The sequence below is a fragment of the Babylonia areolata genome, chromosome 18, assembly GCF_041734735.1.
Source record: "Babylonia areolata isolate BAREFJ2019XMU chromosome 18, ASM4173473v1, whole genome shotgun sequence".
NCBI lineage: Eukaryota > Metazoa > Mollusca > Gastropoda > Neogastropoda > Buccinidae > Babylonia > Babylonia areolata.
The window spans coordinates 50,368,530-50,388,529 of record NC_134893.1 but is presented as its reverse complement, the minus strand read 5'-3'; the positions used below and the strand labels follow the sequence as shown (position 1 = coordinate 50,388,529).

Sequence of the window (20,000 nt, the reverse complement as noted above, 5' to 3'; positions counted from 1 at the left end):
CTTATAGATACATCTGTGTGTGTGTGTGTGTGTGTGTGTGTGTGTGTGTGTGTGTGTGTGTGTGTGTGTGTGTGTATTCAGCCTGTATATGTCTAACCCGGTGACTGTAGCTAACCATCAATCAGTCCATCAGCCAATACCTACCCTCCTACACAACAATCATTCGACTTCTCTACAAACCTATCACCTCCCTCCCAACCTGCTAAACGTACCTGAAATCCTGTCTTCCATCATATATGTGACCTATTACTCAAAAGCTAGGCTACCTGGTTACAAATAATATCAACGTACCCATCAAGGAATTTGAAATCAGCTTCAAAGCACTCTGAAGTCACTGGACAAGAGCACGCCACCATGCACGTTGTCATAAAGATAACATCCTAGTAGCAGTCGACGTATTTTTGTTCTCCAAACGCGCTAACCTTGTCAGGCTAGAACATCACTCTTTGGGCGTTTTGGGGGCTGTCGGTTTTAAGGGCAGCCTGAGAAAAAAAAAATCGACGGTTTTTGGAGGGTCGCGCAGCCCTGGGCGATACGGGCTAATCGGTCTCTGAAGAGATTTGTCGATGGCTCTTGTATTTTTCATTCTTTTGTTTCCATATGAAAAAAATGGTGAATGCTGGACTTTTTTTTAAAACGAAGTTGAAAATGATAAAAGATGGTTTAAAATCAAAGATGACGATAAAAACGACGTTTCGAGTCATAGACTCTTTGTCAAGTCGCACACACACACACACACACACACACACACACAGATATAGATATATGTATATATCGCCAACATTGTCAAAATATGCCTCAAATATTGCTGACATAATACGTTTCAATCAACTTTTGGTTTGATTATCTTCAAAGATATTAACAACATCACAGAGAGACAACGACAGGACAGACAAACAGACAGCTAGACGCAATTGCGATGACTGTCCAAAAACACACGTCAGATATGCATTTCATTGCGTGCGTACTAGACTCCCGTTTCTTTCTTTCTTCCTTTTGTTCTCTGTTTCGTCTATTAATCCTTAGGGATTTTATGACAATAAATGAGGTCGAGTCGAGCCAGCCAGAGAGAGGCAAACAGGAAGTGCAGGCATTACGTTTCCTTACTAAAACACACTTTCACACACACACACACACACACACACACACACACACACACACACACACACACACACACACACACACACACACACACACACACACACACACACACCTCTATTAATTTTCCATGCTAACCTAAACTCGAAATTTTCAACGACAATCTCAACTCCTCATTAACAAACCATCACCCTAATCATTATTCCTTTTCCCCTCACCCCAATTGAACTCAAACAATCCAGCACACGAACAAACAATCCAACCATTCTTAACACCATTAGCCCATCCCTAAAACATCACATTCACCGCCACTACAAACCTATTTGCCAAAATGTTCGCAGAGGGCGCATGTCTGCTGTCAGTCATGATTAGGCTACACCCCATCACCGCCTCTGGCTGTTCTACAGCATCATCAAAGAGACCTGCCTCGTTTCCCAGCCCCAGGACTACCCCCATTAGAACGCCAGCCGAACTTAACCCACGGTCGGAAAGCCAGAACGCACCCCACCGATACATCTCACCCCCCCCCCCCCACCCCCACCCCCGGATAAATCTCAACCCCGCAGATGGACCTCATGTTCCGACGGACTTCAACCTCTGAACGTGCAGCCAAGGCTTCACCACCCTCTACAGACAGCCAGGACTTCACCCCTCTACAAATGGCCAGGACTTCACCCCTCTACAGACAGCCAGGACATCACCCCTCTACAGACAGCCAGGACATTACCCCTCTACAGACGGCCAGGACTTCACCCCTCTACAGACAGCCAGGACCTCACCCCTCTACAGACAGCCAGGACTTAATCCTGATACAGACAGCTAGGACTTCACTCTTCTTGGGAACAATTTTCACTCACAGATGCACAGCCAGAACACAGAACGAACATGCTCTCCTCGAACAATCCAGCAACGCCCACCTCCCTCACCGCGACCACAGCGAACCAACACGACCAAGACCCCAGTACCGAACACCTCGACCTGAAGGGCGGACACAAAGTAGGTCGTCAATGCGATCGCGATAAAGAAAGGAAAATGAGAAAATTCGGCGTTGCTCACACGCACGCACGCACAGACACACAGACACAGACACACACACACACACACACACACACACACACACACACACACACACACACACACACACAGAGGCAGAGAGAGACAGAGACAGACACACAGAGAAAGAGGCTGAGAAATACAGACAGACAGACAAACAGAGACATACACAGAGAAAGAGAGAGACACAGAGAGAAAGAGATAGACAGGTAGACAGACAGACAGAGACACACAGAGAGAGAAAGAGAGACAGACACAGACAGACACAGACAGACAGACACATATAGACGGACAGACACAGACGGACAGAGAGAGAAAGAGAGAGAGAGAGAGATTCAAAAACTTTATTACTCAAGGATAAACATTTTTGGCATCGCCCAGTCTTCCAATCTGTCCTTGTGACAACAATGACAATAACAACATTAACGATAACGACACAACAATAATAATTTTGTTAACACTGCTACATCTACTGCTGCTGCAACGAAGAATGGGAGAGAGAGAGAGAGAGAGAGAGAGAGAGAGAGAGATTTTCCATTCGCAAGCACATCACAGACACGACAGACATAATCTAATCTCAACAATATAGCTGCAAGCTGCATGCAGTGTCCCACGAAAGCACATTACTGAAACAATAAAGGCTTTTCGAACTAAATTGAAAAAAGACGAAGTGTCGCCTGTCTCATGTTGGGTTTTTTGTTGTTGTTGTTTTTTGTTGTTGTTTTTTGTTCTGTTTGTTTGTTTGTCGTTTTTGTTTGTTTTGTTGTTTTTCTCTTTGTATTTTTGTTACTGTTGTTTTTGTTTTTGTTGGGGGTTTTTTCTTGCTTTTTTTTTTTTTTTTTTTTTTTTTTTTTTGTCGTTGTCGTTTCGTAGACAATGCATTGAGTTTCTCATAAAACCCCGTCCCCCCCCCCCCCCCCCCACCCACTCAACCCCTCTTCCCACTTGCTGCCCTCTCCACCACCACCCCATTCAAGCCACCTTCCACCCCACCCACCCACCCTGCCGTGTCCCACCCTGCCTCTCTCTTGAACACCCCCACACGCCACCCCACCTTTCCATTTTCTAAATCATTTTGCAGTGTGTGTGTGTGTGTGTGTGTGTGTGTGTGTGTGTCGGTGTAGGTAGGTAGGGGGGTGTTTCTCCCTTACAGGCAGGCATTCGATTGTTGCTAGTTTTTGTCTCTATGTGTTTGTGTGTGGGTGTGGGTGGCGCTATGAACACACAACCTACGTATGAAAAAAAAAAAAAAAAAAAACAAAAACAAAAAAGCTTTATGCACCCCATACAAATCAAGTTCATTCAGTCACAGTAATTCATTCATTCATTCATTCATTCATTCATTCGTTCGTTCGTTCGTTCATTCGTGCATTCACCCACCCACCGAGTAGATGTTGTTGGCCACGTGCTGCACGTGCGAGAGGTTGGAGTGGATGAAGGTGACCTTGCTCCAGTGGAACATGCGCAGCAGGGACACGACACTCTTGGAGATCTGCGAGTCGGTAGGCTTGGTGCGGGCGAAGGTCGGGTACAGGGCCTTGTCGCTCACTGCGGTCTCCGTGCAGAACTGCACACAGGTGAAAGAAAGAAAGAAAAAAAAAAGAAGTAGAAGAAGAAATGAAGTCACCAGTTCAGGATATCAAATAATAGTATAAGGTCAAGACATCGCAGATTGGCATAAGTTTACAGCAAAATGAGAGATGTGTGATCAATTATTTTTCCACTGCTACGGGAAGATATTTATAGCTTAGTTTTTTGTTTGTTTGTTTTTTTCTTTTCTTTTATTATTTTATTTTTAAAGGACTATGATTCAGACGAGGAGGCAAGATTGCACTGGCTCTTAGTGCTGCAGCTTTAGGGGCTGGCTAGTTGGCCTTTGGGAACTATCCCAACGCCGACTGTCCTATAACCCTCTTGGCCGAGAAAATGGGAATGTTACTTGGGCAAGACAGTCTCCACTATAATTAAATTCTAGCCCAGATAGTTGGGACATCAGTTGCCTCCTCTGCTGTCATAGTTGGACACGACTAACTATCATACATTGAAGAAGAAGAAGAAGAAGAAGAAGAAATATTTATAGAAGAGAAACAATCAACACAGTTCAGTCTATTACAAATGTTGTGTTGCGTTGCGTTGTGTTACGTTGTGTTGCGTCGTATCGTAGTGTAGCGTATCGAATCCCATTGCATTGCATTGCATAGCATCGTATCGTATCGTATTGTATTGTATTTGACTGCTGCATTTTCCGGGCAGAACTGCAAGTTATCAAGTAAGTAAACAAAGCAGAACTTTTTTTTTTCGATAATTTTCTGTTTTAGTTGAAGCAGACTATAAAGTATGATTTGAATTGACGGGCGAATAGCCGAGTGGTTAAAGCGCTGGACTTTAAATCTGTGGGTCCCGGGGTCGAACCTCGGTAACGGCGCCTGGTGGGTAAAGGGTGGAGATTTTTTCCGATCTCCCAGGTCAACATATGTGCAAATCTGCTAGTGCCTGAACCCCCTTCGTGTGTATACGCAAGCAGAACATCAAATATGCACGTTAAAGATCATGTAATCAGCGTTCAGTGGGTTATGGAAACAAGAACTTAACCAGCATGCACCCCCCCGCCCCCCGAAAAACGGAGTATGGCTGCCTACATGGCGGGGTAAAAACGGTCATATACGTAAAAGCACACTCGTGTACAAACAAGTCAACGTGGGAGTTGCAGCCCACAAACGAAGAAGATTTCAATTGATTTTTTTTTTTTTTTTTTTGAAAGCATAGATATTGCGCTGCCCTGCGTTGTGCAGCATTGTGTTAATGTATTGCATTGCGTTGTTACTGCACTGCATCGTACTGCGTTGTATTCTATTGCATTGTACGGCCTTGTATTGTATTGTATTGTATTGTACTGCATTCTACTGCACTGGACTGCATTGTATTGCATTGTGTTGCACTGTACTCGAAGCATTCGAAACCAAGTGCTTGAGGAGACTACTACACATCTCCTACAAAGAGCACAAGACCAATGACTATGTGCGGAACCTGGTCAGCAACCTTGTTGGGCCCCAAGAACCACTGCTGGCGACTGTCAAACGACGGAAGATGGCATGGTTTGGTCACGTCATACGACATAACACCCTCTCCAAAACCATCCTGCAAGGGACTGCAGAGGGGGGCGCAGACGGGGGCGGCAGAGAAAAAGCTGGTCCGACAACGTCAAGGAATGGACCAAAATGACGATGCCAGATCTCCTCACGACAGCTGCCAACAGAACGGCGTGGCGAGCTATGACATCTTCCTCATGTCCCCCCAACGACCCCAGCGGTCGAGGGAATGAGTGAGTGAGTGAGTGTGCACTGTACGGCATTACATTGAATTGCATTGCATTGTATAGTAAAAAACGTCTACAGAGAGACGGAGACATGGTTTCTATTTGCGACTCTTCAGTAACAACTGGTTAGTCGGTGTCAAATTCTGACTGCTTTCCCGACAGAAAGAAATCATGATACCAATGCGGCGCCACGCCCATTTTTCCCTCACAGGTTTTTTTGTTTGTTTAATGTTGTTTTTCTCTCTCTTTCTGTCTGCAAGTGTATGCATATAAGTTTGCTTCCATATCAAAGCAGATTCTTCTTGCAGATTTTACTGTGGGGGAGACCTGTCCTGTTGTCGTAAGCTCCTTTTCCGACCCTAAGTGCATGACGTGACCTCGGTTTTACCGTCTCATTCGGAAGACATATACACAGGCCACCACACAAGGTCTAAGCTGACAGTAAAAATAGCAGGTCCTTACGGGAGTCGATCCCCAAAGCCCTCGCTTACTTGACGAACGCTTCATCAACCAGCTCAACGTTCCGCAAGATAACTAACTACCTGAATAAATAAATAAATAAATCCTCCCTTCCCTCCATCATTTCATACAGCTAAGAACCATGGTTAATGATCGAACAATATCTGTCGATCTTTTTTTTTTTTTTTCTTTTTTTTTTTTTTTCTTTTTTTTCACGTTTTAACCACAGGAACAGATTCTCCTTATGCAAAGACACACTGTTTCTTGTTCTTTCTTTTTTTTTCCGGGCATTTCCTCCGGTGGATGGCACTTCTCAGAGAGAAAGTAACAAACCATGAACTTTCATCAAGCTGTCAATGGCGGGCAACTTCATGTGTTGTTGCACACACACACACACACACACACACACACACACACACACACACACACACACACACACACACACACACACACACACACACACACACGCACGCACGCACGCACGCGCGTACACACACACATAGAGAGAGAGACAGAAACAGAGACAGAGAGAAAACACAGAGAGATCTATACCGCCCTATTAACGCACCACTGTGTAAGAACGGTAAAAAAAAAAAAAGGTGGGGGGGGGGGGGAGAGAGTGTCTAGGGGGGGGGGGGGGGGGGGGAACAGAACTGGTGATCTCCAAGCCCAAGCCATCACAAACCTCCTTCGCTATTTTTATCCAGAGAGAGAATTAGCAGTGGGGGGGTGATTTTAGTTGGTTCGCCAGACGAGCGAGGGGTATGGATGAAAACCCTTTTATAAACGGTTTGTTAGGACGACACGACGTTTAAGACAAAACGCAAAAAAAGGGGGCGAAAAAAGGGAGAGAACAAATATAGGCAAAGAAAGAAATAACGAAGAAAGAAAAGGAGGAAAAGGACAAGAAAGAAAGAAAGAAGGAACAAGTGCGATAGAAAGAAACAAACAAAGAAACAAAGACAGAAAAAAATGTGTTATAGAAAGAAGAAAAAAGAAGAAAGAACGAAAGAATGTAAGAAAAAAAAAAAAACGAACAGAGAGGGAAAAAAGGAACGGAAGAAAAGAAAGAAAGAAAACAAAATAACAGACACGCTAAAAGAAGGGGTGGAAGAGACAGGAGGAGAGTGGGAAAGAAAGAAAGAAAGAAAAAAGAAACAAGAAAGAAAGGAAGGAAGGAAAAAAGAAATAACTCAAAAAGAAAGAAAGAAAACAAAATAACAGACACACTAAAAGAAGGAGTGGCAGAGACAGGAGGAGAGTAGGAAAGAAAGAAAGGAAGATCAAAAGAAAAAAAGAAAGAAAGAAAGGAAGAAAGAAATAACTCAAAAAGAAAGAAAGAAAACAAAATAACAGACACACTAAAAGAAGGAGTGGCAGAGACAGGAGGAGAGTAGGAAAGAAAGAAAGGAAGGCAAAAAGAAAAAGAAAGGAAGGAAGGAAGAAAGAAATAACTCAAAAAGAAAGAAAGAAAACAAAATAACAGACACGCTAAAAAGAGGGGTGGCAGAGACAGGGAGAAAGTAGGAAAGAAAGAAAGGAAAAAATAGAAAGGAAGGAAGGAAGAAAGAACTCAAAAAGAAAGAAAGAAAACAAAATAACAGACACTCTAAAAGAAGGGGTGGCAGAGACAGGAAGAAAGTAGGAAAGAAAGAAAGAAAGGAAAAAGAAAGGAAGGAAGGAAGAAAGAACTCAAAAAGAAAGAAAGAAAACAAAATAACAGACACGCTAAAAGAAGGGGTGGCAGAGACAGGAGGAGAGTAGGAAAGAAAGAAAGGAAGAAAAAAAGAAAAAAGAAAGAAAGGAAGGAAGGAAGAAAGAAAGAAAACAAAATAACAGACACGCTAAAAGAAGGAGTGGCAGAGACAGGAGGAGAGTAGGAAAGAAAGAAAGGAAGATCAAAAGAAAGAAAGAAAGGAAGAAAGAAATAACTCAAAAAGAAAGAAAGAAAACATAATAACAGACACGCTAAAAGAAGGGGTGGCAGAGACAGGGGGAGAGTAGGAAAGAAAGAAAGGAAAAAAAGAAAAAGAATGGAAGGAAGAAAGAAAGAAAGAACTCAAAAAGAAAGAAAGAAAACATAATAACAGACACGCTAAAAGAAGGGGTGGCAGAGACAGGAAGAAAGTAGGAAAGAAAGAAAGGAAAAAAAGAAAAAGAAAGGAAGGAAGAAAGAAAGAAAGAACTCAAAAAGAAAGAAAGAAAACATAATAACAGACACGCTAAAAGAAGGGGTGGCAGAGACAGGAGGAAAGAAAGAAAGAAAGGAAAAAAAAGAAAGAAAGAAAGGAAGAAATAACTCAAAAAGAAAGAAAGAAAACAAAATAACAGACACGCTAAAAGAGGGGGTGGCAGAGACAGGGAGAAAGTTGGAAAAAAAGAAAGGAAAAAGAAAAAAGAAAGGAAGGAAGGAAGGAAGAAAGTACTCAAAAAGAAAGAAAGAAAGGAAGGAAGGAAGAAAGAACTCAAAAAGAAAGAAAGAAAACAAAATAACAGACACGCTAAAAGAAGGGGTGGCAGAGACAGGAGGAGAGTAGGAAAGAAAGAAAGGAAGATCAAAAGAAAAAAGAAAGAAAGAAAGGAAGGAAGGAAGAAAGAAAGAAATAACTCAAAAAGAAAGAAAGAAAACGAAATAACAGACACGCTAAAAGAAGGGGTGGCAGAGACAGGGAGAAAGTAGGAAAGAAAGAAAGAAAAAAGAAAGGAAGGAAGGAAGGAAGGAGGTGTCACTGCGTTCAGACAAATCCATAGACGCTACACCACATCTGCCAAGCAGATGCCTGACCAGCAACGCAACCAACCCAAGACACTTAGAAGGAAGGAGGAAAGAAAGTAATAAAGAAAAACAACAACAACAACAGCAACAACACGTTTGCCCTGACCAAGGAAAGACCAGTAAAATGTGATGAAGACATAAATAACAAAACAAAGGAAGAAAAGAGAAAAAGAAAGACTGACATAGATATATATATATATATATATATATATATATATATATATATATATATATATATATATATATATATATATAGTAAGTAAATAGGGGGGAAAAAAGACATGCAAAAGAACAAAAATAGGACGAAAAAAGAAGAAAAAGAAAGATGGAAAGAAGGAAAACAGGAAGACAGACGAAACAGAAGAAAAGGAAAGTACAAGAAGAAAAGAAAGAAAAGTAAACGAAAAGAAACAATATGAAAGAAAGAAACCATTCAGCCCTTTTTCCTAAATGAAGAATTTAAAAAAAAAAAGAAAAAAGAAACCAACATAATTGTTAACACGACTGAAAAGAAAGTGCGATACAGAGAGAGAGAAGAAAAAAGACTGATAAGAAACTGATTAGAAAGAAAGAGAGAAGAAAAGAAAGAAAGAAAGAAAGAACAAAAGAACTGATCACACCTTTCCCTGATTGAAATACCCATCTCCCCCCCCACCCAATCCCCATCCACCCTCACACACACACGCACCTTACCCCACCCCCCACTCCATCCATCTCCCCCACCCAGTTCAGCGTGTTCATAGCGGGACTTTTGAAAACCTGGGACACACACACACACACACACACACACACACACACACACACACACACACACACACATGTGCCAAGCAGATGCCTGACCAGCAACGCAACCAACCCAACACGCTTAAAAGGAAGGAGAAAAGAAAGTAATAAAGAAAAACAACAACAACAGCAACAACAAGTTTGCCCTGACCAAGGAAAGACCAGTAAAATGTGATGAAGACATAAATAACAAAACAAAGGAAGAAAAGAGAAAAAGAAAAGAGAAAAAGAAAGACTGACAGAGAGAGAGAGAGAGAGAGAGAGAGAGAGAGAGAGTAAGTAAATAGGGAAAAAAAGACATGCAAAAGAACAAAAATAGGAAGAAAAAGGAAGAAAAAGAAAGATGGAAAGAAGGAAAACAGGAAGACAGACGAAACAGAAGAAAAGGAAAGTACAAGAGCAAAAGGAAGAAAAGTGAACGAAAAGAAACGAAAAGAAACAATATGAAAGAAAGAAATCATACAGCCCTTTTTCCTAACTGAAGAATAATAATTAAAAAAAAAGAAAAAAAGAAACCAACATAATTGTTAACACGACTGAAAAGAAAGTGCGACAGAGAGAGAGAGAAAAAAAAAAGACTGATAAGAAACTGATTAGAAAGAAAGAGAGAAGAAAAGAAAGAAAGAAGGAAAGAACAAAAGAACTGATGGCACCTTTCCCTGATTGAAATACCCATCTCTCTCCCCTCCCCACCCCCCTCCACCCTCACACACACACACACACACACACACACACACACACACCTACCTTACCCCGGCCCCCACTCCATCCATCTCCCCCACCCAGTTTAGCGTGTTCATAGCGGGACTTTTGAAAACCTGGGAACGTGGAAGTGCCTCTTTCACATGCTGGCAAGAAACACACACACACACACACACACACACGCACGCACGCACGCACGCACGCACACACATACACACACACACACACACATGTGCCCTCGCAAACACACACACACACACACACACACACACACACACACATGTGCGCTCGCAAACACACACACACACACACACACACATGAGCGCTCACGATCACACACACACACACACACACACACACACACGCACGCACGCACGCACGCACGCACATGAGCGCTCGCGAACACACACACACACACACACACACACACACACACACACACACACACATATAGGAAATACTTTCTTGTTCTATATATATAGAAAAAACTCATTATTTCTTCACTCTGTTCATCCCTCCAGAGATACGCATAATGACGTCATTTTCACCTTCACACCTCAACACACACACACACGCACTCACACCCAGAAAGCCGTCACCACGACAGCAAACTGGTATTCTATTACTGGTGTGGCCTCGCTCGTTCTGGGTCCCTTTCATCCTGATCAAAGAAACAGCACAGCTTCAAGGTGATCAGGGTGTTAACGAACCAGTGTTCTTTGAGCTTCGTAGGTGTGTGAGTTTAACACACACCAAAAAAAACACGTCCAAAATTGTCTGTGATTTATTTGCATTTTAAGAGTCCTTGACCCCCGTGTCAGCACGGAAGGCCAATTACGTCCTTGGGAAAGGCACTTTTTTTTTTCTCACTCCATCGGTCAAGGAAGGTTTAAGCGGCGGCGGCGGCGGAAGGAGGTAATTAGGCCCTGCCTCTCTGTGCCGAACCCTTGACACAGTGAATAGGAGTTCACTGCACTTATGGCTTTGAAAAGACAATAGGATCTTCAGCCTACAGGAGGTATAGATTCTACCACTAATTCTGCGACAATCGGGTTCTGTCTCAATGAGGCGTCGATGCCGTTCGGACTGATCTACATACGCTATAAATCTGCTTCAAGAATCTTTGTCTCTCTCTCTCTCTCTCTCTCTCTCTCTCTCTCTCTCTATATATATATATATATATATATATATATATATATATATATATATATGATATATATATATATATATGTGTGTGTGTGTGTGTGTGTGTGTGTGCACATACGCCTATGTTTATACATATTCCTGACCTATGTTATAACCCCAACCCCTTGATAGCATGTCATAGGCTTGTTTTGTTGTTGCTGTCCTTTTTTTTTAAAGAACTCAAAATGAAATACGATAAATAAACAAGATAAATAAGACGTAAATACATTTTGGAAAAAAAAAAAGCATAATGTGAAGAAGAATACATAGAAGGGAAATGAACATAAACGTTCTTGCTCCTAAATACAAGCCAATGGAACAAAGAGAGCCTGCGGTTACATACAGAAGCATTCCTGTTGGCTCGTGGTTTCAATAAAACACGATCGTCCATGTTTCAGCGACGTGTGTGTGTGTGTGTGTGTGTGTGTAAGGAAGCCACTTCAGAATTACAGTTTGAGTGCGTGATGAACTAGCTCGCATGGCCAGAGTGAACTGATGATGAGCAATGTAGGTCGGTCGTTCTTCGCGCACTCTCTGTTGGTGTGAGCCATCGTGCTGTGTGTTCATTGCAAGAGTTTCAGTTTACAATCCCTCGAGTGACCGCAGTTGTTGCTGTTCAACTTTGAGTGATATCTAAGATTCAAAACTTTGTTTACTCAAGGAAAAAAGATTTCAGGCATTGCCTTACGTCTTTCTATCCCTCCTTGTGGACAACAATAACAATAATAATGATAAGACACAACAATAATAGTGTTGGTAACTACTACTACTACTACTACTACTACTACTGACAATGAAGATTATTATTATCATCATCAATTTAAAACGTAATAACGGGAACACATCCAGACACTCACATCCATCCATCCACCCACCTACACACATACATATTCACACACACACACAGTCACAAACCTGTGTGACCACTGATTCTGTGTTCACAGCAACACACACACACACACACACACACACACACACACACACACACACACACACACACACACACACACACACACACACGCACACACACACACACACACACACACACGCGCGCGCGCGCGCGCACGCGCGCGCGCGTCCATTGACCTTTCTCTGCATGTATATGAATGTATGTATGGATTGATAGAGGGAGGGAGGGACAAAGAGATAGAGGGATGGAGGGATGCATGCAAACAAGCACATGCGCGCGCACACACACACACACTCACTCACACACACACACACACACACACACACACAAAGACGCTGTAGGGAGAAGAGACAGACAGGGAAACTTACAGAAGCACAGAGACAGAGACCCTGCCTCCCTTAAAAAAAAAAAAAAAAAAAAAAAAAGCCTACATCGACGGCCACAGTGGACACGGGAAATTTATTTTAAGATCTGACCATACATTCACTTTCTTCCGATACACAACTATTCGTCACGCAGTTTTACGTCATTAATTCCATTTTACGATCTGTCAAAACGCTGTAATTTACACACAAAAAGTTCGCCCAGCTGGAGATAAGGGGCTTGTCGTCACCGCTTTCAGTGTGATTATAAATACAAGAAGCCAGCTTCCAAATGTTCAAGTCATATAACTGTCACATTCATTTCCCATATCCAATGCTTTACGAGAGTATAAAACACCATTAATCCCTGCCTGTGTCTGGTCGTTACATCCTCTTAGAGATACATGTCAGATGAAAGAGAGAAGAAATCAATGTATATATGGAGAGAGCCATAGGATTCATTATTCGGAACGAAGAAAAAAAGGATGTGGAAAAAAAAGGAAACCTATTGGCGTGCACTTTAACTCACTCAGTACGGCCAGTCCTCTCTTCTCCTCTACACAGACCCCTCGGATGTCCAGTGGGTGTCTGAATGACCCAACCTTTAGCTTCCGTCGTCAGAATTGTGGTATTCTTTGTCAACATTCACCTCTTCAGTATAAGAGCCTTCCGCTTGTAATATTTTGATGATGGTAATTGGGGTGAAACGCTGTTAACGTCGTCTCTTTCGCCGTTCGTATGGATAGAGTTAAAAGCGAGTTTTATGTTGTATCCATTGGTGGTGCCTCTCTCTCTCTCCCTCTCTCTCCCCAAACACACACTCTCTCTCTCTCACATGTTCGCACGGTGCATGCATGAAACATTTTTTTTCACCAACTCAGTTCTGTAGATCTGGTCACGCTTCGGTAGACATCAAATACAAAATAGTAAATTGCTCAGTTTGGAAATTGTCTGATACAGTGTGAAACTGCTGACATTTACTCGCCAAAAGTTTGCCCGGTGGCAGACCCGTACTTGGTCGACGACTTAAGCAAACTGAGCAAGACTCAAAGTCTGAAGTGACACATTCATTGTACAAAGTCAATGGTTTGGGAGAGGTGTCGAACTTGAGTGATCCTTGCCTATAATTATTTGCGTCTTAAAACAATGGATGACAATTCTTTAATGAGTTGTTAAAATATATGAAAATATGGAAGACTTCATAATTGAAAAGGTGTGAAATGTACAGATAGGTTCTGTTTTATATAACATAACTGTGTCGTGTTCTCTCTCTCTCTCTCTCTCTCTCTCTCTCTCTCTCTCTCCACACACACACACACACACACACACACACACACACACACACACACACACACACATATCCGAAACAGAAACAAAGATATTGGTTTCGAAGAAACACAGATGCCTGCTTCAGTGAAAACACACCGGTAAAGCAGGATTTACACTGTCGCCACTTTCCCCACTCACTCCTACCTTTACTGCCTCATCTTCCCCACCTCTCACACGCCCCTTGCCCCCCCCCCCCCTCACCCCCCAAACCCGAACCCTCTATACCAACCCCTCCTCCGTTGGTCTGGAAATCATCACGACGCAGCGAACTAACTCACTTGCGGACTAACCCCCCACCCCTTTTATCCTAAGTGAATTCATTTTTGTCGATGTGTAAAACAAAGTGTGTCTCCACCCTACACTCGGTGCTCGCAGCAGGACTGGTCCAGATGGGCCAAGAGTCCAAACAGTCCAAAGATAATGGCATTAGAAGGCGCCTTTGAAGGACCCCAGGGTCTGTGAGGGGTGTTTGTGTGTGTGTGTGTGTGTGTGTGTGTGTGGTTTGTGTGGAATGTCTGGACTGAGGGTCTGATGGCTTTAACCGACGAATCATTGGCCTCGGACCTCTGCTGATTACTGCGTTCGTTCGTTCTTTAGTTTAGCGTCTTTTCACTATCAGTGATATTAGACGATTACAAAAGGAGGGGTAGAGGGGTGGAGGAGGGAAGAGAGGGAAGAGGAAAACAGATAAGGAAGAAAACTAAAAAAAAAAAAAAAAAAATAAAAAATAAAAATTAAATGCATACCTAACGTGCCATATCATTTAACAGTAACAATTCAATAATGATACTAATAATCAGAAACCATTAACACAATTCTGAAGTACATTAAAGGAATGTAGAAATAGGGCTATGAACTAATGCCTGTGAAAGTTCGACCATCAGAACCTCGTCAGAAATAACTTTCGAGAAAAAAAAAAGCATCTGCTTTTCAGGAAGGAAGGTGTGTGTTCGGATGGAGACGTGTTATCCTCACTCGACTTTTCTTCTAATCTGACGTAATGATTTTTCTTCTTCTTCTTCTTCTTCTTCTTCTTCTTTTCGTGCGCTCCCCAGGTTGCGTCATTGTTATTCTGTGTGTGTGTGTGTGTGTGTGTGTGTGTGTGTGTGTGTGTGTGTGTGTGTGCGTGTGTGTATGTGTATGTGTGTGTGTGCGTGTGTGTGTGTGTATCTGTCTGTCTGTCTCAGTGTCTCTGTTTCTGCATCTCTAAGAGCTCAAAAAGGAGATTGACAATCTAGATTCCAGACCAGACGACGTCAGGCTGAGTGAGAACATACACGTGGAGTATAATAGCATTGAGAATTTGTCGACACTTCCCCACACTCACTCAGTCCCTCTTATATCCCCTGGAACACCTGCCAGCCAGGTGCCTCACCCTCCCTACCTCTCATCCACCCCTCCTCCATTGACCTGGACAACATCACAGACAGAAGCAGCGAACAAGTGAACTGGCAGTACCTTGCCCTGCTCTCCCTGTGACGGAAGTGATTTTATGGCGGTGGAAAACAAAGCGTGTCTCCAACACACACACACACACACACACACACACACACACACACACACGTACACACACACAAACACACTAACACACTAACACACACACACACACACACAAACGCGCCCACACACACACACACACACACACACACACACACACACACACACACACACACACACACAAGCACAAACACATCAGGCACCCGCAGCAGGACCGGTATTTTTGCAGGCAGGCACCCTTTGAGTATCGACAGTCTGTGGTGAGAGTGGTATGTGTGTGTGTTAAGTCTGGACAGCGGGAGCGTCTGATGGCCTTAACCTAATGATTGGCCCTCCAGCAACAAACTGACTGCCAGTGAGTGGGTGGATGGAGAGCTTGCCCTCAGTCCACTTCTCTTCTTCTCTGGCATTACCTTCTTGTGTTTTTTTTTTTTTTTCTTGTTCTCCACAGTGTTATCCCCCAAGATGTTTGTCTCTATCTTTGTGTGTATCTTCTGTTTCTGTCACTGTTTGTATTACGAAAGTCTGTTGGAGTGTGTGTGTGTGTGTGTGTGTGTGTGTGTGTGTGTGTGTGTGTGAGTGTGTGTGTGTGTGTGTGTGTGTGTGTGTGTGTGTGTGTGTGTGTGTGTGGAAGAGACAGACAGACAGACAGACATAGAGACAGACAGACAGAGACACACACACACAGAGAGGGAAAGAGTCTGAATAGGGTTAATCTGTCAACACTTCAGACTCTGCCTGTCTGTCTCTCTCTCTCTGTCTCACTCTGTCTCTCTCTGTCTCTGTCTCTGTCTCTCTCTCTGTCTCTGTCTCTCTCTCAGTATCTATGTTTCTGTATCTCTAAAAGCTCAAAAAGGAGACTGACATTCTACACACACACACACACACACACACACACACACACACACACACACTCACACACACACACACACACACACACACTAACACACACACACACTAACACACACACACACACACACACACACACACACACACATCAGGCACTCGCAGCAGGACCGGTATTTTTGCAGGCAGGCACCCTTTGAGTACCAACAGTCTGTGGTGAGAGTAGGTATGTGTGTGTGCTAAGTCTGGATTGCGGGAGGGTCTGATGGCCTTAACTTAATGATTGGCCCTCCGGCAACAAACTGACTGCCAGTGAGTGGGTGGATGGAGAGCTTGCCCTCAGTCCACTTCTCTTCTTCTCTGGTGTTACCTTCTTTTCTTTCTTCTTTTTTTTCTTGTTCTGCACAGTATTATCCCCCCAAGATGTTTGTCTCTATCCTTGTGTGTCTCTTCTTCCTTCTCGTTTGTCGATGTCTCTCTGTTTCTGTCACTGTTTGTATGTATGGAAATCTGTTGGAATGTGTGTGTGTGTGTGTGTGTGTGTGTGTGTGTGACAGAGACAGAGACAGAGACAGAGTCTGAATAGGATTACTCTGTCAACACTTCCCCATCCACTCACTCCAACCTCCACCGCAACATAACCCAGGTGCCTCACGCTCCACGCCTCTTGTCCACCTCTTCACACCCCTCAGTCCGTCCGCCATTGATCTGGCGAACAACCAAGTGGACATGCAGTCTCCCCATCCCCCCCCCCCTCATCCCGCCCTCCCCTCCACCAGCACCCACCCCACCCCCACCCCCTCCACACACACACACACAAACACACACACACACACGCACACACTAACACACACACACACACACACACACACACACACACACACACACACACACACACACATCAGACACCCGCAGCAGGACCGGTATTTTTTTTGTGTGTGTCTCTTCTTCTTTCTCGTTTGTCGATGTCTCTCTGTTTCTGTCACTGTTTGTATGTATGGAAATCTGTTGGAATGTGTGTGTGTGTGTGTGTGTGTGTGTGTGTGTGTGTGTGTGTGTGACAGAGACAGAGACAGAGACAGAGTCTGAATAGGATTACTCTGTCAACGCTCTGTCCCCATCCACTCACTCCAACCTCCACCGCAACATAACCCAGGTGCCTCACGCTCCACGCCTCTTGTCCACCTCTTCACACCTCTCCGTCCGTCCGCCGTTGATCTGGCGAACAACCAAGTGGACATGCAGTCTCCCCATCCGCCTCCCATCCCGCCCTCCCCTCCCCTCCCCCAGCACCCACCCCCACCCCCACCCCCTCCACACACACACACACACAAACACACACACACACACACCAACCACTCCAACTAAAGTGAATTTGTCGTGGTGTAAAACAAAGCATGTCTCCACCACACACTTGGCGTTCGTAACAGGACTGGTCCTGATGGGAAAAGAGTGTAAAGAGTCCAAAGATAATGGCTTGTTGGTTTGTTTTTTTTTAAACTCTGGGTAGGTGAAAGGGGTTGTGTGTGGGTGGGATGTCTGGACAGGGGGTGTGTTGGCTTTAACCCTCATCATTGGCTTCGGGCCACTCAGTACTAACTGTCCCGTTCAGGAAGTGTGTGTGTGTGGGGGGGGGGGGGGGGGGGCGGAGGGGGGGGGGGCAGCTGGAGAGACGCGTTGTCCTCACGAGACAAATTTTTGTCTTTGAAGTCGTTTGATTTTTTCTTTTTTCTTCTTTTTTTTTCATCATAATTGTGTTCTCCACGCAGTTCGTGTGTCTTGTCTCCTTCTGTTGCTGTGTGTCTGTCTTTTTCTCTGTCACTATCCTGCTGTGTCTCTGTTTCTGTGTGTGTGTGTGTGTGTGTGTGTGTGTGTGTGTGTTTGTTTGTGTGTATGAATGCTTAACCACATCCCTATGTGAACAAAGTCACACACATGTGAGGAAACACACACACACACATATATATACACACACACACACACACACACACACACACACACACACACACAAGCATGCGCACACACACAACACATATACACACACGCACGCATGCACGCACACACACATTATTTTCCCTCTCTCTCTCCCTCTGTGTGTGTGTGTGTGTGTGTGTGTGTGTGTGTGTGTGTGTGTGAGGGTATGAGTGCTTAACCACATCCCTATGTGAACAAAGTCACACACATGTGAGGAAACACACACACACACACACACACAAGCATGCGCACACACACAACACATATACACACACGCACGCATGCACGCACACACACATTATTTCCTCTCTCTCTCTCCCTGTGTGTGTGTGTGTGTGTGTGTGTGTGTGTGTGTGTTGTGTGTGTGTGTGTGTGTGTGTGTGTGTGTGTGTGTGTGTGTGTGTGTGTGTGTGTGTGTGTGTGTGTCAGTGTGACTGAAACAACTGAAAGATCAGGTTTCATTGAAGCAGGTGCATGAAAAGCGGGTGAGTGTGAATGGAACAAGACTTTGCAGACGTCCCCACATTCACTGTCTTCAACCCTCAACCTTCTCTCCCCCTTCTTCCTCCTCAAAGAAACCAGACCAAGTTCCCTCTCTGTCCTGTTTTTGGTGTTGTTTTCTGGAGTGATGATGGCCTAGAGGTAACGCGTCCGCCTAGGAAGCGAGAGAATCTGAGCGCGGCTGTTCGTATCACGGCTCACCCGCCGATATTTTCTCCCCCTCCACTAGACCTTGAGTGGTGGTCTGGACGCTAGTCATTCGGATGAGACGATAAACCGAGGTCCCGTGTGCAGCATGCACTTAACGCACGTAAAAGAACCCACGGCAGCAAAAGAGTTGTTCCTGGCAAAATTTTGTAGAAAAATTCACTTCGATAGGAAAAAGCAAATAAACCTGCATGCATGAAAAAAAAAAAAAAGGGTGGCGCTCTCAGTGTAGCGACGCGCTCTCCCTGGGAAGAGCAGCCCGAATTTCACACAGAGAAATCTCTTGTAACAAAACGAAAAAAAGTACAAAATACAAAATACACTTCTTTTTTTTATAACTTTTATATCTCTCTACACAATGCCACGACACTGAGTGTTTGTGACTCACACACACACACACACACACACACACACACACACACACACACACACACACTCTCTCTCTCTCTCTCTCTCTCTCTCTCTCTCTCTCCACACACACACACACACACACACACACACACACACACACACACACACACTACACACGCACACACACCATTACCCTGAATAGCTAAAAAAAAATAAAAAGAATCCACTTTCGGTCGCGTCAAATACATAGTTCGAGAGGAAGACTGGACCGACAGACTCCCATAATATTATATCATTCACTCCAAGCTGAGTGAGAAAGAAACAGTCTGAGTGGGTGGGATCAGACATTGTCGGCACTCAACTCACCATCCGCACTCTCACCTACACCCTCTTCTCTCCCTCCGGCGCCCCGCAACCCCCCCCCCCCCCCCCATCCCCGCCTCCCCTTCCCTTCACGCCCCCACACACACACTCCCACCACCCTCCTCCATCTTTAAAACGAAAGCGAAAACAACTAACCCAGGTCTATAACACCCATCTTATATATCCCATCCACAACCCCCACTCTACCTTCCCGCCCCCACAACCCCACCACCCACCACCCTCTTCCTTCTTTAAAACGAAAGCAAAAACAACTAACCCAGGTCTATA

General features: G+C 44.1%; 1 protein-coding gene across 1 annotated transcript in view; it reads right to left on the bottom strand.

Annotated features, from left to right (window-relative positions):
- LOC143292273 (speract receptor-like) overlaps positions 1 to 20,000 on the bottom strand; it is a 434,645-nt gene that overhangs the window by 250,057 nt on the left and 164,588 nt on the right. Inside the window, exon 2 of the mRNA XM_076602459.1 lies at positions 3,536 to 3,718. Coding sequence (XP_076458574.1) covers positions 3,536 to 3,718 — 183 coding nt within the window. The remainder of the gene's footprint in view (positions 1 to 3,535; positions 3,719 to 20,000) is intronic.